The 12064-nt window shown below is 39.0% G+C and overlaps 1 protein-coding gene across 10 annotated transcripts in view; it reads left to right on the forward strand.

Annotated features, from left to right (window-relative positions):
• Window positions 1–12064, forward strand: part of DNAJB6 (DnaJ heat shock protein family (Hsp40) member B6) — a 62024-nt gene that overhangs the window by 13844 nt on the left and 36116 nt on the right. For all 10 annotated transcript variants that reach the window (XM_079300314.1, XM_079300310.1, XM_079300313.1 and 7 more), the window contains exons 6-7: window positions 10188–10322; window positions 11088–11232. In XM_079300314.1, the coding sequence (XP_079156440.1) occupies window positions 10188–10322; window positions 11088–11232 (280 nt within the window). The remainder of the gene's footprint in view (window positions 1–10187; window positions 10323–11087; window positions 11233–12064) is intronic.

Raw genomic sequence — 12064 nt, forward strand, 5'->3', positions numbered from 1 at the left:
GAGGCTGAATGCAGTAGAAGGCTAGTTGATGAATTGGATGAGTAGCTAGAGGAAGAGTGGTAGAAGATAGGCAGCTGAATTGGGCAGTTGGATCCAGTGTGAAATCAGCTGAAAGTAGGAAGGGGAAGATTGGAGGAAACATCTAGCAAAATACTGATGAGTGAAATGGACTCTGAACTGGGTAGATGCAACTTCTTCACTGTCTGCAGTAGAATAAGAGTCTTAGGAAGTATTAGACAAGGATTTCAGTTTAGGTGAGTGATATCAGCACTGGTTAGGACGCACTTGGAGTACTGGGTCCACTTCTGGTCTCCACAGTAAAAGAAACAGAGCTGCTGGATAGAGACCAGTGAAAAGTGCCCACTAAGATAATTACAGGAGCTTCTCTCACATGAGGAACAGGTTGAGAGAATTGCTGGAATTCTTCAGTGTAGAGAAGGCTCAGGGTGAGAGTTTCATCAGTGCATTGGGAAGGGAGTGGAGACATCAGAGGCAATGACCACAAATGGAAGCACAGGAGTCTCTGCCTGAGCTTAAGGTAGCACAGCTGTACTGTGATGGCAACAGAGTTGGAGCAGGTTGTCCAGAGAGGCTGTGGAATCTCAAAGTTTGGAGATAGCCAGAAGGCATCTGGAGTGGTCCTGGAAATCCCACTGCAGTTATTCCTGTTTGAACAGGGGATTGGACTGGATGAACTCTAGAGGTCCTGTCAAACTCAATTGTTTGGTGATTGTGTGGTAGAAAACCTGGAAAAATCTGAGCAAGATATTGAGTAGGAAGCTAGTTCAGAGGAGCTGGGAGTGTTCAGTTCTTTTGTTTATTTTTTGGTTGAAGATCTATTAAACAAAATCATTGGTTCTCATCAAATATCTTTATAGTAAATTGTATATGAGATGTTCTAGCTACTAGTGGAGGACTGGCATAGGTTCTGTTTGATTTTGCTTGTATTTACTTTAGCAACACTAGCAAAAGACTTAACTTGCTGTCGCTGAAAATGTCAGTATTCATGATTAACCTTAAAGCCATGAAGTGTAATTCTGCTGCTAAATAAATGATAGGTTTAAAGAAAGCTGAGGCCCTGCTTTTGGGTTCCTTAGAAGGAAGGCTGTACAGCACAGAGCTATCCAGCTTATCAAATGGAAGTACCACTGCTGCCAGTGATTCCATGGGATACTGCAGCTGCAGCAGCCCCTCCTGGAGAGGCAGTGATCCATCTTGCCTTGGAGCACCAGTGCACTTAACAGCACACCTCTGCACTGGAGACCTAGAAAGATATCCTTCCTCTGCTTAACACCCAGGTTTATTTATTTATTCAAAAGCAGGTTATCTAGTTCATATATTGATTGCTGTCTTTGTCAGCTTGAAGATAAGAGTACTGAGCACAGGCTCTGCTTCTTGCCGAGGTTCTGGCAGTGTCAGCAGTATTATGTCCACTCTGATTAATGAAAACTAATAGTTCCTAAGCTGCCTCTTTACTTTATGTGGAGAGTTACAGTGTCAGTGACCAGAGGCCTGAAACCCTCAGTTTAGCTTTGGATTTTGAGCATAACCTTTTGAACTTTTACTAATCAGAAGGTTTCAAAGTGAGCACTTCTTTTTTCTTTAAGATGTTAAAAACATTCTCTAACACAGGAAATTGTGACTCCAAACTCTTTTTTTCCACAAATTTCTGCAAAAAGTATTTGAATTGGTCTTCACACATACATGAATGTTTCAAGATAATGCAACATAAAAATGTGTGCTTTCAGCCACTGTAGTGCATTTTATAATTCCAAAAGCCAGCAGTAGAATTTCTTGTATAGTGTGAATATTTGTATTGGTGAACTACAGCCCTTGTAGGTTCTGCTGTGTTGAAACACTAGTGGAACAGTTCTGTCCTGGATAATGAGAGAATTTATCTTCTGAAAATTAGGAGTTTTCAACTTGTTGATGAGTTTTCTGTGGAACTGATAACTTAAGGAGCTTCTCAGGTTATAATTTATATTCTAAGCCACTAAATAAGGACTGAGGTCATGTTTTCTAAAGATGTGCACTGGTAGAATCAAAGATGAAACTGAATAAATACTTCAGAACATTTGTACTTTTTATACAGTTTGAAGTGGCATGTAGTGAAGCCCACAGAATGCAGGTGGGACTCTCTATATCCTGATTGTCATTGAGTATGTAAAGAGCAGCATTCATATGCATAATTTCTGTAAATTTATGGATGTGAAGAATTTCTGAAATTGTGCTATGAATTGAGTGTGTTCAACTCTCCTGAGCTATACTGCACTGCTTTTGCAGTTACAGAAAGTTTTCTTTATAAAGGGAGGCATCTTTATTCATCTGTAGAAAAGAGCAGAATGTATGAAGACTTCTGTGGTGATTTTTAGATTGAGTACCTTCAGACTTTTAAATGAAAATCCATAGTTCTGTTAGAGACAGCTCTGAACGCTTCCAAAAGGAGTAAAGTTAATGTTACGTGCTCTGTGTTGCACTGGAGACAGCCACAGTTTATTTCCACTGTTTTATCCAGGCAAATTCTTTGTGAAACCAGGGGTGCATGAAGGCAAGTACTTTTTAAAACTTGATCTGATACTATGACAGATGCTTAGCTCTTACCCTGAGATTTGTAGGCTTGCTTTTTGTGGCATGTGGTTACAGCAGAGTGTGTGTTCCTGGTGAGCTCTCAGTTTTTAGCCTCTTATATACAGATGGATGGTGATCCTTGGGACAGGAAGAAAAGTTGGTGCTTCCTGTGCAGGACAACACTTTGCATTTTAAAGTTCTGCCTTGGTGTAGCAGTGTGTGGTGATCTGGTGTTCAGTCTGTCCCATACACCTCTGACTCTCTGACTGTTCTTTGACATTGGAACTCACAGTTTACTCTTAATGTAGGAATTGGTTTCTCGTGTCAGTATACTTAAACTTTCATACTTCAGCTACATCCTACTCCATTTATATGTGGTGCTTGCCTTGATTTGGTTTGTGTTCTTTGTTGTGTTTTATTTGTATTTTACTTGAAAACATTTCAAGAACCTTTCTTTCTTCTCTACTTTATCAGCTCACAGGAGGGGAGGTATCTCAATGCTACCACTGTAATGGAGGTGTATTGATGAAAGACTTCTGCTTCAGGCTGAGGAACAGTAGTTAATGTGCTTTGGTGTAGGCTGGGTTGTGTTTCTGGGCTGTTAAAGGTTTTATTTGGTTTTGGTTTAGAGGCTTTTCAGATACACTTCAAGAGTGGGTTCTGTGTTGGAAGGTGTGTTATTAGTGAGGAATTACTGTCAAAGATGGAGTAAGGTATAACAAGATCATAACATTACCCAACAGTAACTCCTTAAGGAGCTAATTTTCTCTTTTCCTAGACTTGAAGCTGCATACACACCCTAAACCATCTCATCTGTCTCCACATGGATCAATGTTGCTGGAATAATTTGTTTATTGGCTAGCAAATGCATCTCAGGGCCTACAGCAGATCAGTATCCTCCAGCAGCAGTGTCTGCAAGCTTGACAGGGTGGTTGGTTTAGGGTATTTCAAACTGCTTCCAGTGCCTGTGTGTGTAGTTAAATGAATCCCACAAGAACCAGGCTTTTCTCCTGGTAGAATGTGTTGTTAATGTGACGTATAAATTGCTCCTGGTGGATGCCCCCTCTAGACTCTGATGTCCCAAGAGGAGTCTGTTTGTGGGATCTCTTGAAGCATTGATTGTAGTCTCGACAGTTTTGCTGTGTTTCCTAAACTTTTTAGTTTTCTCAGTGTACATTTGGAGATGGTAATACATGTCTTCAGTGTTCTTTTTAGATTGTGAAATAGAATTCATGATATATTTTAATAATGTAAACTCATGGGGATTCTGTGGAGTTTTCCCTTGAGAGTTACGGTTACCTGGTTTATGTGATATTTCAAAATCTGTGCTCTTGGAAATGAAAGGTAAAATGAAACTTAACACCTATATACAGCTAGTTAGATACAAATATTTGTCACAGAAAATTTCAGCTAGCTAGATATCTGGTACCGTAGTTTGTTTCCATCAAAGGTCAGAATTACTTCAGATTCAGTAATTGAGTACTGTAAATTTATTGCATAAAAAGAAGCAGGACTGTTCTGGAAAAGTACAGTGAGTTACTTTTAGTATCCAGGCAAAGGAATCTTAACCTGACAAGAGAGGAAATTTTATGTGCAGTAATCATTGCAAGCTCTACATGATTTGTGTTTTATGATGTTTTTCCTGAATGGGACAACTTCATCAAACTGTTTGTCTCAAGGACAGAAAGTTGTCTTGCTGTGGCAAAAGATTCACATATCAGATCATGGCATGCTGTCCCATTTCTGAAAATTGGTTACTTAAATATTCTAATGCAAAATATATTTCTTAGTGAAATGTTAGTGAAACTGAATATGGAGGTGGCTTTCAGTTAAAGCTATCTTAAACAGCAGTCTCTTTTTGGTAATGAATATTTTGTTGATGTAAATTTGCTGCTTTTGGTACAATTTATGAAGTGCTCACAGATTTGAATGTGCATTCATTGCTTTGGTTTGAATGTGCAGTTTTATTTCATAACCACCAGTCTTAGATCATAATTATCCACTGAATGGTCCAAATCTCACTATGATTTTTTCAGAAACAACTTGATAGTTTTGAAGAGGGTTTTTGAGACACAGGAATTTTTCACCAGACAGTATTATCAGACCGGAGGGGGTAGTGCTGTGGCTCTGTGGCCAAACTAATTAATACATAGTTACCTCTGCTGAAGGGAGGAGACCTTGCTCCAAAAATCTCCTGTCTATCTTAAAACTTTAATCTTTGTCTGATATCCTATTAGATAGATTGAGAAACTGCTTGATAGCATACTAGCCAGTTTGTCTTGGGAATCCCAGTCATGTTGAGGTTGTTAGTCCCCAAGAAAGTGGTTTGATTTTCTTGGAGAGGTAGCTGGTTCGATTGGTTAGAGCACAAATGTTGATCATCACCTAGGGAGATCAGGTCATACAGAGGTAATGGGAGTTTCCTCCATTTTTAAGATATGCCTGAATATTTGAGCATTCATTTGATAAGTACAAAATGCTGAATACTGTACTCCAGAGTCTCTGTAATTACCATATGGATGGCATTCACAGGTGTCGTTTTAAGTCTCCTTTTCTAGAAAATAATGAATCACAGGATTCTGCTATATATCATTAGAAGGACTTCCAAATGCTTCTTCTGTTAATTTATTAATGAGTGGGGCAAACATCTGTTTGACATATAATTTATCAAAGTAAGCAATTATCAAGACCATGCTGAAATGTTAGGCAGGGCAAGCAACAGTGCTTGCAACAACATTTTAGTGTCTCCCCTGAATAAGGGGCATCAACAGTGTGCCTACTTTGTAAGAAGGAAAATACTTACATGCAAAAGTGCTTACAGGTTTCTGTGGCCCCTCCAGTTCTGATGGTATGTTTTTTAGTGCCTGAGTGCTCTCTGAGCTGTAGCATGAGGTTGTGTGTGCATTCACTGCAAGATGCATCTTTGAAACTTCTTTTCAGGTAGGATACAGAGTAGAAAACCCCTACTCCAAGAGTTCTGTTGTTATGTAGGTATTGTATATGTATCTCATTGCATAAACACATTATTCAGACCTGCATCTGAAACTCTCTTCTAGCAGATCGTATAAAGTCATTACAGGATGCTTTTGATATAAAGAAAGGGTTGGGTAGGCAGCCTGTGCTTATTGCAGCAGTGAGCAGTGGGTTTGGCTGTGCCCTTCCACAGGGGTTGCACAGTGTCCTTTACCCTTTCTCCATTATCCAGTGGTGCAGCCAGTGCCCCCCTCCTGCCTGTGCAATAGGAGCACTCAGCTCAGGTGTCAGGCTCTGGCAGAGGCAGTGGGGAGGCTCTGGTGGTGGAGAATAAAGGAAAGAAGGTTCACTGACTGGGAAGGTGGCTCAGTCAGTGGGGCCTGAGCAGTGGCTTGGGCAGGGTAATTCCCTTTGCACACTGTCCCAAAAAGATTATTGACATCTCTAGCTGTGACAGTACATGCATGGGAGAGCATTTGCTGACAGCTCACCATTTATCTCAACACCTTTGGTTTTTGGAGGTGAATGATGGCATTGCAGTGGAATGTGCTCAACAGTGATAGCATCCTTCTATGACTGAAAGAATCTTCTTGTGCTGCCTTTGACCCTTGGGCACCTCTGCTGCTGCCTGCCCTGTAACCAGCACAGTTGCTTTTACAGCCACGCTGTGAACTCTAGCAAAGAACTGATGTGGCGGAACTGGCTTTCATCTGGAGATGCTCTTTTCAACATATCAATTCCTGATCTACTTCCCCAGGCATCAGCCAGGATACAGTGGTCTTGGTAGAAGAGGCTGCCATATGACACTTGTAGTTTCTCATGTAATGTAATTTTAGCTAATGCCTTAGATTGCTATAATGAATTTTGAGTTTTTAACTGTATTGTGGGCTGCTTCAGTGGGGTTTGCCTCCTTTCTTCCCTTCCCCTGTTGTATGGTGCTTTTTTGTCCATTTTTTTTTCAAATATACCAGTCTTTCATTGCTGAGAGATTAGCTTCTGGGTGCAATAGAAAGTAACAACTCAGTGTTTTCTTTTGGATCAGTGAATTAGTGCAACTTATCTGGTTCCACGATCACAAGGCAGGAAAGGAAAACAATCACATCTTTTAAGTAGCATTCTGCAATGAGCTGAAAGGGAAAAACATCCTGTTTCTGTGTTATAGCTGGGGACTCCCCAGAGTGGAGAGATCACAACCTGCCTTATTTTGTGCTGCAGTGAGATATTTATTACAGTAGTTGTTGTTATTTGACCTGTTTAGAGGTGAAATTCTTTTCCTGCGACTACAGAAAAAGAAGGGAATATTCCATGGTTTGCAGAGAGCAGGTTTAATGTTTTACCCAGAGGAACAAGACAGTTGTTGCATTTGAGTTAGCAATGATTTTTTCTAAAGAAAGTAAATTTTCCTGCAAACATTTTCTCCAGTGCAGCTATTTTCAGACAGGTTTGTTAGTGTACAATCTTTTGTGTTGCTGGGGGTTTTGGGTTCCAATACCCACATCAACTTTTTGGCTTCTATGACTTCAGCCTTCCTACCTAGTTACAGCAAGAGTCCTGAAGTCCTTCATTTTGCCTGGTGTTTTGGTAATGGGCTACCATGAGTTCTTTGCTTAAGCATTTGCCTTTTTCCAAAAAGTTTAATGTCATTTGTTGTTGATAGATAAGAAGTCTTTCTCACTGGTGCTCTTGGGGTTTTTTCTTACCTTCTGTTCTTTCTTGATCTTTGCTGTTTTGACAGCACCACAAATTCTGCATTAGAAGTATACTCCATTGAAACTGAATCTAATAGTCTGTCCTCCCATAAGATCCTGGTAATACCTAGATTATAATACACTGAATTTATCTCCAAATGGTAGTTACTAATACTCTTAAGTAGCACTGGTTTAACGTTTCAATTTTCTGAAGCTTGGAAGTTGTATTTATATAGTTTCCCCCCTTTTTGGAAAGGCCTTGACTTTTTTTGTTTTCGTTTGTTTGGGTTTTTTTTTGTTTGGGTTTTTTTTTTTTTTTTTTGTGTTTTTTTTTTCTTTTTGCTGCTTAGTTTTCTTAATCTGATATGCTGCTCACATTCAGTAAAAAACGGACTGGAAGTACCAAAATGACTAATAAGAGGAATAAAAAAAAACCAAAAACCCCAACACCTTGCATTTGAACTATTTGGAAAAGGCCTTTTCTGTGAAAAAGGTTATCAGGGATGGAAAGGTTCTGTAAAATAGACTTACAGGGCTGAAATGTTATTATTTTGATGAATGGTGCTATTAATCATCCTGATTTAGGGAGTAAAAGCATATAGAGGGTGTGAGTAGCTGTGAGGTTGCTACATCAATGTGTATTTGGTGAGAGATACAGCAAATGATAGTGCAGCAGCCTCCTGCTGCCTTCTCTCAATGGTTTTGGTATTTTTTTTTCTTCTGCCTGCTGCATTTGGCTGTCAGAGTAATAAAGAAGTAGTTTCTCTGACAAGTCCTGCCCCTTTTCCTGTCTCTGCACAATCCATCTTGCTGAGCACTCTACGGTGCACTGCGGAAGAGCGGCTGCTCTGTGTTACGTGAGAGTTACAGGAAGAGCCCTGGAGGATTGTTCCAGGCTGCTGACAGCAATCACCTGACGTTTGGACACGTGCTGATACCAAGAGCTGACCTCTTCCTTTGCTGTGCAGGCTGATAAGGCATGGCCAAGTCTTGGTTAGGTTTTGGTGTGGCAATAATCCACTGAGAAGCTGGGTTGATATCAGGGATGTCTAGGAGAGTCCATGATCTTCCCTTAAATAACTTTGTTTCTGCAGCTGTTGTGCAGGGGAGGAGAGATTCACTTGCAGAAGAGGCTGATAGGCTGTGGGAGATTAAAAACTCAGAGTTTACATGATAAGTTGTTTTGTTTTTATTCAAACTCCAGGTAACGAGAAAATTATAAATAGAAAGCTTAACAGTGGGAGTAACATAGTGTAGATCATTTTTACACGTGAGTGGATGACCTTCATAACTAACCTATGAGTCATTCCTGTGAGAATAAATTGGACTACAAAACAATTAACTGCAGTGGTTGGTACTTGTGGTTGATCTGCTAGACTGACAAAACTTGCTTTTTTAAAAATGGAGATAGTGCTTGTTTTGGAAATTATAATAATTCCTGTATTTCCACACTCAAGTGTTGGTTAACTTCTATAAAGGTACTAATAGATAATAATCTTTATATTGAGGAAAACTTACTTTACATGGAAAAAAAAAGAAACTACAAAACAAAAAGTGTCTGAGGTAGAAAAACACTCATCACGTGCTTGCCAGTGTATGTAAGATAAAAGTTTGGTGCTCTGTTGTTTTACTCAGTAACTGTGGAGGTTAGGAGAGGGGTAGGGGTATTTTTTAGCAGCTGCCCTTGTTCAGCATAAATACATTGTGGCATTTCAATTGCATATAAACCAGATGGTAACTTACATATTTTTATTATCATACTGATTACTTAATGATGTATACTGCATATTGCATTACCTTGGTGATTTATATAAATCATTATGGATTTTTGTGGAGGTACCAGAAATGGAACAAAACTGACCTTCCCTTTGTCAGTTGTAGCTCTGAGCAGTCAGGCAGTCACAAGTCTTGCCTTGCTTTCACATCTCTATTTGTGCTATCACCAGGTTCTGCATTTTTCACTGAAAGCTTATTCTGAACTTTCAATACTGATGTGCAAAACTTGATAAAATCATTGGTGTTCTCCATAACACTTTTTCTGGGAGAATTGTGATTGATCAAGAGAGTGAGTAGTTGTAGTTCCTAAACTTCGTTTGTTTTAATGCAAGTATTATGTTCATTAATTTCATTTATGATTGCAATTTTTTTCTGTTGTTCTTTGTCTTGAGAGAATTAGGAAAAAAGCAGTTTTCTGATAATTCTAAAGACTGCTTGTATAGGTGCTGGTTATGTACCCCATGGCCTGACACCTCCCCCATCTTTTTTTTCCTTTTTGGAAAGAGGCTATTGTCTTCCTGGTGGGGATGGAACAATAGCTGTTCTGAATGACATAACAGTGGAACTTGAACTTGAGATAACATTTTATCAGTGACCCCCTTTCTCTGTTTTTGCCCTCTCCCTCCTGCTTGGTACAGACGAATGCCTCTTTGGGACATTGTGTGTAAACCTCTTTACTTTGATGCTAAATGTGCATCAGAATACATGTTTGGAGTATCTAATGTGGCAAGTGCTAAATTAAACACTTGGAAAGCTTTAGGATTATGAGTCATCAATCCTTGGCTGCTGTTTTTGGATTTCAATAATTAATACAATCTATCTGCAAGTTGTTTTTCAGATCATGATGATCCACAATAAATCTTAAATAAATCAGAAATAAGCTGAAAAGTTCAGGTGCCTTTATGCAGTATTTTACATTAGGTTCACTAGTTTTTAATGCTAAACAGGCAAAATAAGGAATCAACTACTTTTTTATATAAAATTATACTTTGGTCCAGAAGCAACCAGAAGGAGCATAGGAATTACCTTTGGGGGGAGTCTCAGTTCAGTAGCCTCAGATATTTCAAAGGAAGAAATACATCTGTTAACAAATTTTTTTTTTAAAAATAAAGAATTTCTAATGATTAAATACAGAATCACTCAGTAATATTGACCTCTTAAATGTTGTCTTCTGTTTTGTAGAAGACCCTTTTGAGGACTTCTTCGGGGGCAGGCGGGGTCCAAGGGGAAGCAGGAACAGAGGTGGTGGTGGATCATTTTTCTCTGCCTTTGGTGGATTCCCTGCCTTTGGAAGTGGTTTCTCTCCATTTGACGCAGGTAAATATAATAACATTTAAAAAGAAATGCAATTTGGGCTCACAAAGGATTGCAGTATAATAAGCTGATTTCTCCATTCAGGCAATTCTGTGACTAATTTTTAAATTTTTTTTTTTTTAGTTTGCTGCTCTCTTTAAGATATAAACGTAAATAAATCTGTAGTTAGAGTATTTGGGCTACCTGAAAGTTCATATAAAGTGAACAGATCTCTAAGTGGTAGAACTTGGTTTTCTTTATTTTGTGCTAAAGTTCCTTTATGGCTTTAGAATTCTTTTGTCCTGTTGTTTTTCAGCAGTATGATATCTTTTATTATAGGCCCTAAACCCTGTGGTACTACTTAGAGTGTTGGGAATCTAGATATTGGCTGGGATGTTACTGATACAGGACTTGTTCTGTCTGCCAGCTTGGGGCATCCCAACATCTGCATTAAAGCTGATGATCAGATTCATTAGAGCTGCTGGCTTTCCCCTGAGTGCAGAGCAAGGATAAAGGCTGAATGCCTTTTCAGGGGAGGAGTTGTCAAATGTTTTTTGGACAGTGCTCTGCATTTGGAACTTGAACTGTGGGTCCATATGAGAGAAATGGCTGGGGATGGAGGTATGGTTTTATTCTCATGCTGGTGTTAATGCCATCTAGTCACTGATGCTGTGTGATGCAACCAGCTGAGGGCTTTCTGAAAGCAGGATGTAGTCTGAGTGGATGATAAATTAGGGTTCCACAGTCATGCAGTCATTACATTTTATTCAAATGCCTCTTTTTCCATAGGTTTTACGTCGTTTGGCTCTCTGGGACATGGAGGCCTTACTTCATCCTTCTCATCTACGTCATTTGGTGGCAGTGGGATGGGAAACTTCAAATCTGTATCAACCTCAACTAAAATAGTTAATGGCAGAAAAATTACTACAAAGAGGTAAGTGTTATAAATATATTTATGTGAAACTATATATAGAGATGTACAACCTATAATTACAATTACATGCATACACACCTATAGTGATACGTGTTTTTGTTTTTTTTACTTTTGTTACTATGTTCATCATATTACTTGGATTTCCCTGAATGCTTAAAAACATTTTGAAATACTTTATTGGGTTCTCTTCTTGGCATTGTTGAGTTACTTAATGCTGTAGCTGGAGCTCCTTTAGGCTTCAGAACCTCCTGTGTAGTGCTGTACCTTTTATTATGGTCCTTGACTACTGTGTGTGTGGTCAGCTTGAACTTCTGGGAGGAAAGTGTGCTTTGTGTCTATTGATTGTGAAGCTTTTATCTGGGAATTGGGAAGAATTTTAATTTTGCAGACATTATGAAATAATGTTTCCTAGCATCTGCTTAGTGTGCTTTCCTAGTGTTTGAGTGAAGTCTTGCTAGTAATTTTTTTGTGTCTGCTAAGTGAAATAAGCAACCGAAGCCTACTATGGAGGAAAATGTGCCTGTTTGTGGGAAAGTGAGTTTTCAAGTCCTATACACAGTGTACTTTCTCTCCATTTCATGCTTGTGATGGGGAAATCAGTGCATTTTGGAAGCCCAAATCTTAGTTAGCTATAGAATAACCTACATAGAATATTATAATCAACATAGGAATACTGAACAAGCAGTTAAATGTAATTTCATTACTTCAAATATGGAAAAGCGAGGGAGGATGAATTTTTTTCTTTAACTTGTGTCCCGTACTTGTAAGTGCATGGTTCTTCTGTGAACTGTTGTATGGGAGAACTCCTGTCATCTTGACCACTTAAAAACAG

This window comes from Erithacus rubecula, assembly GCF_903797595.1.
Source record: "Erithacus rubecula genome assembly, chromosome: 3".
NCBI classification, from domain to species: Eukaryota; Metazoa; Chordata; class Aves; order Passeriformes; family Muscicapidae; genus Erithacus; species Erithacus rubecula.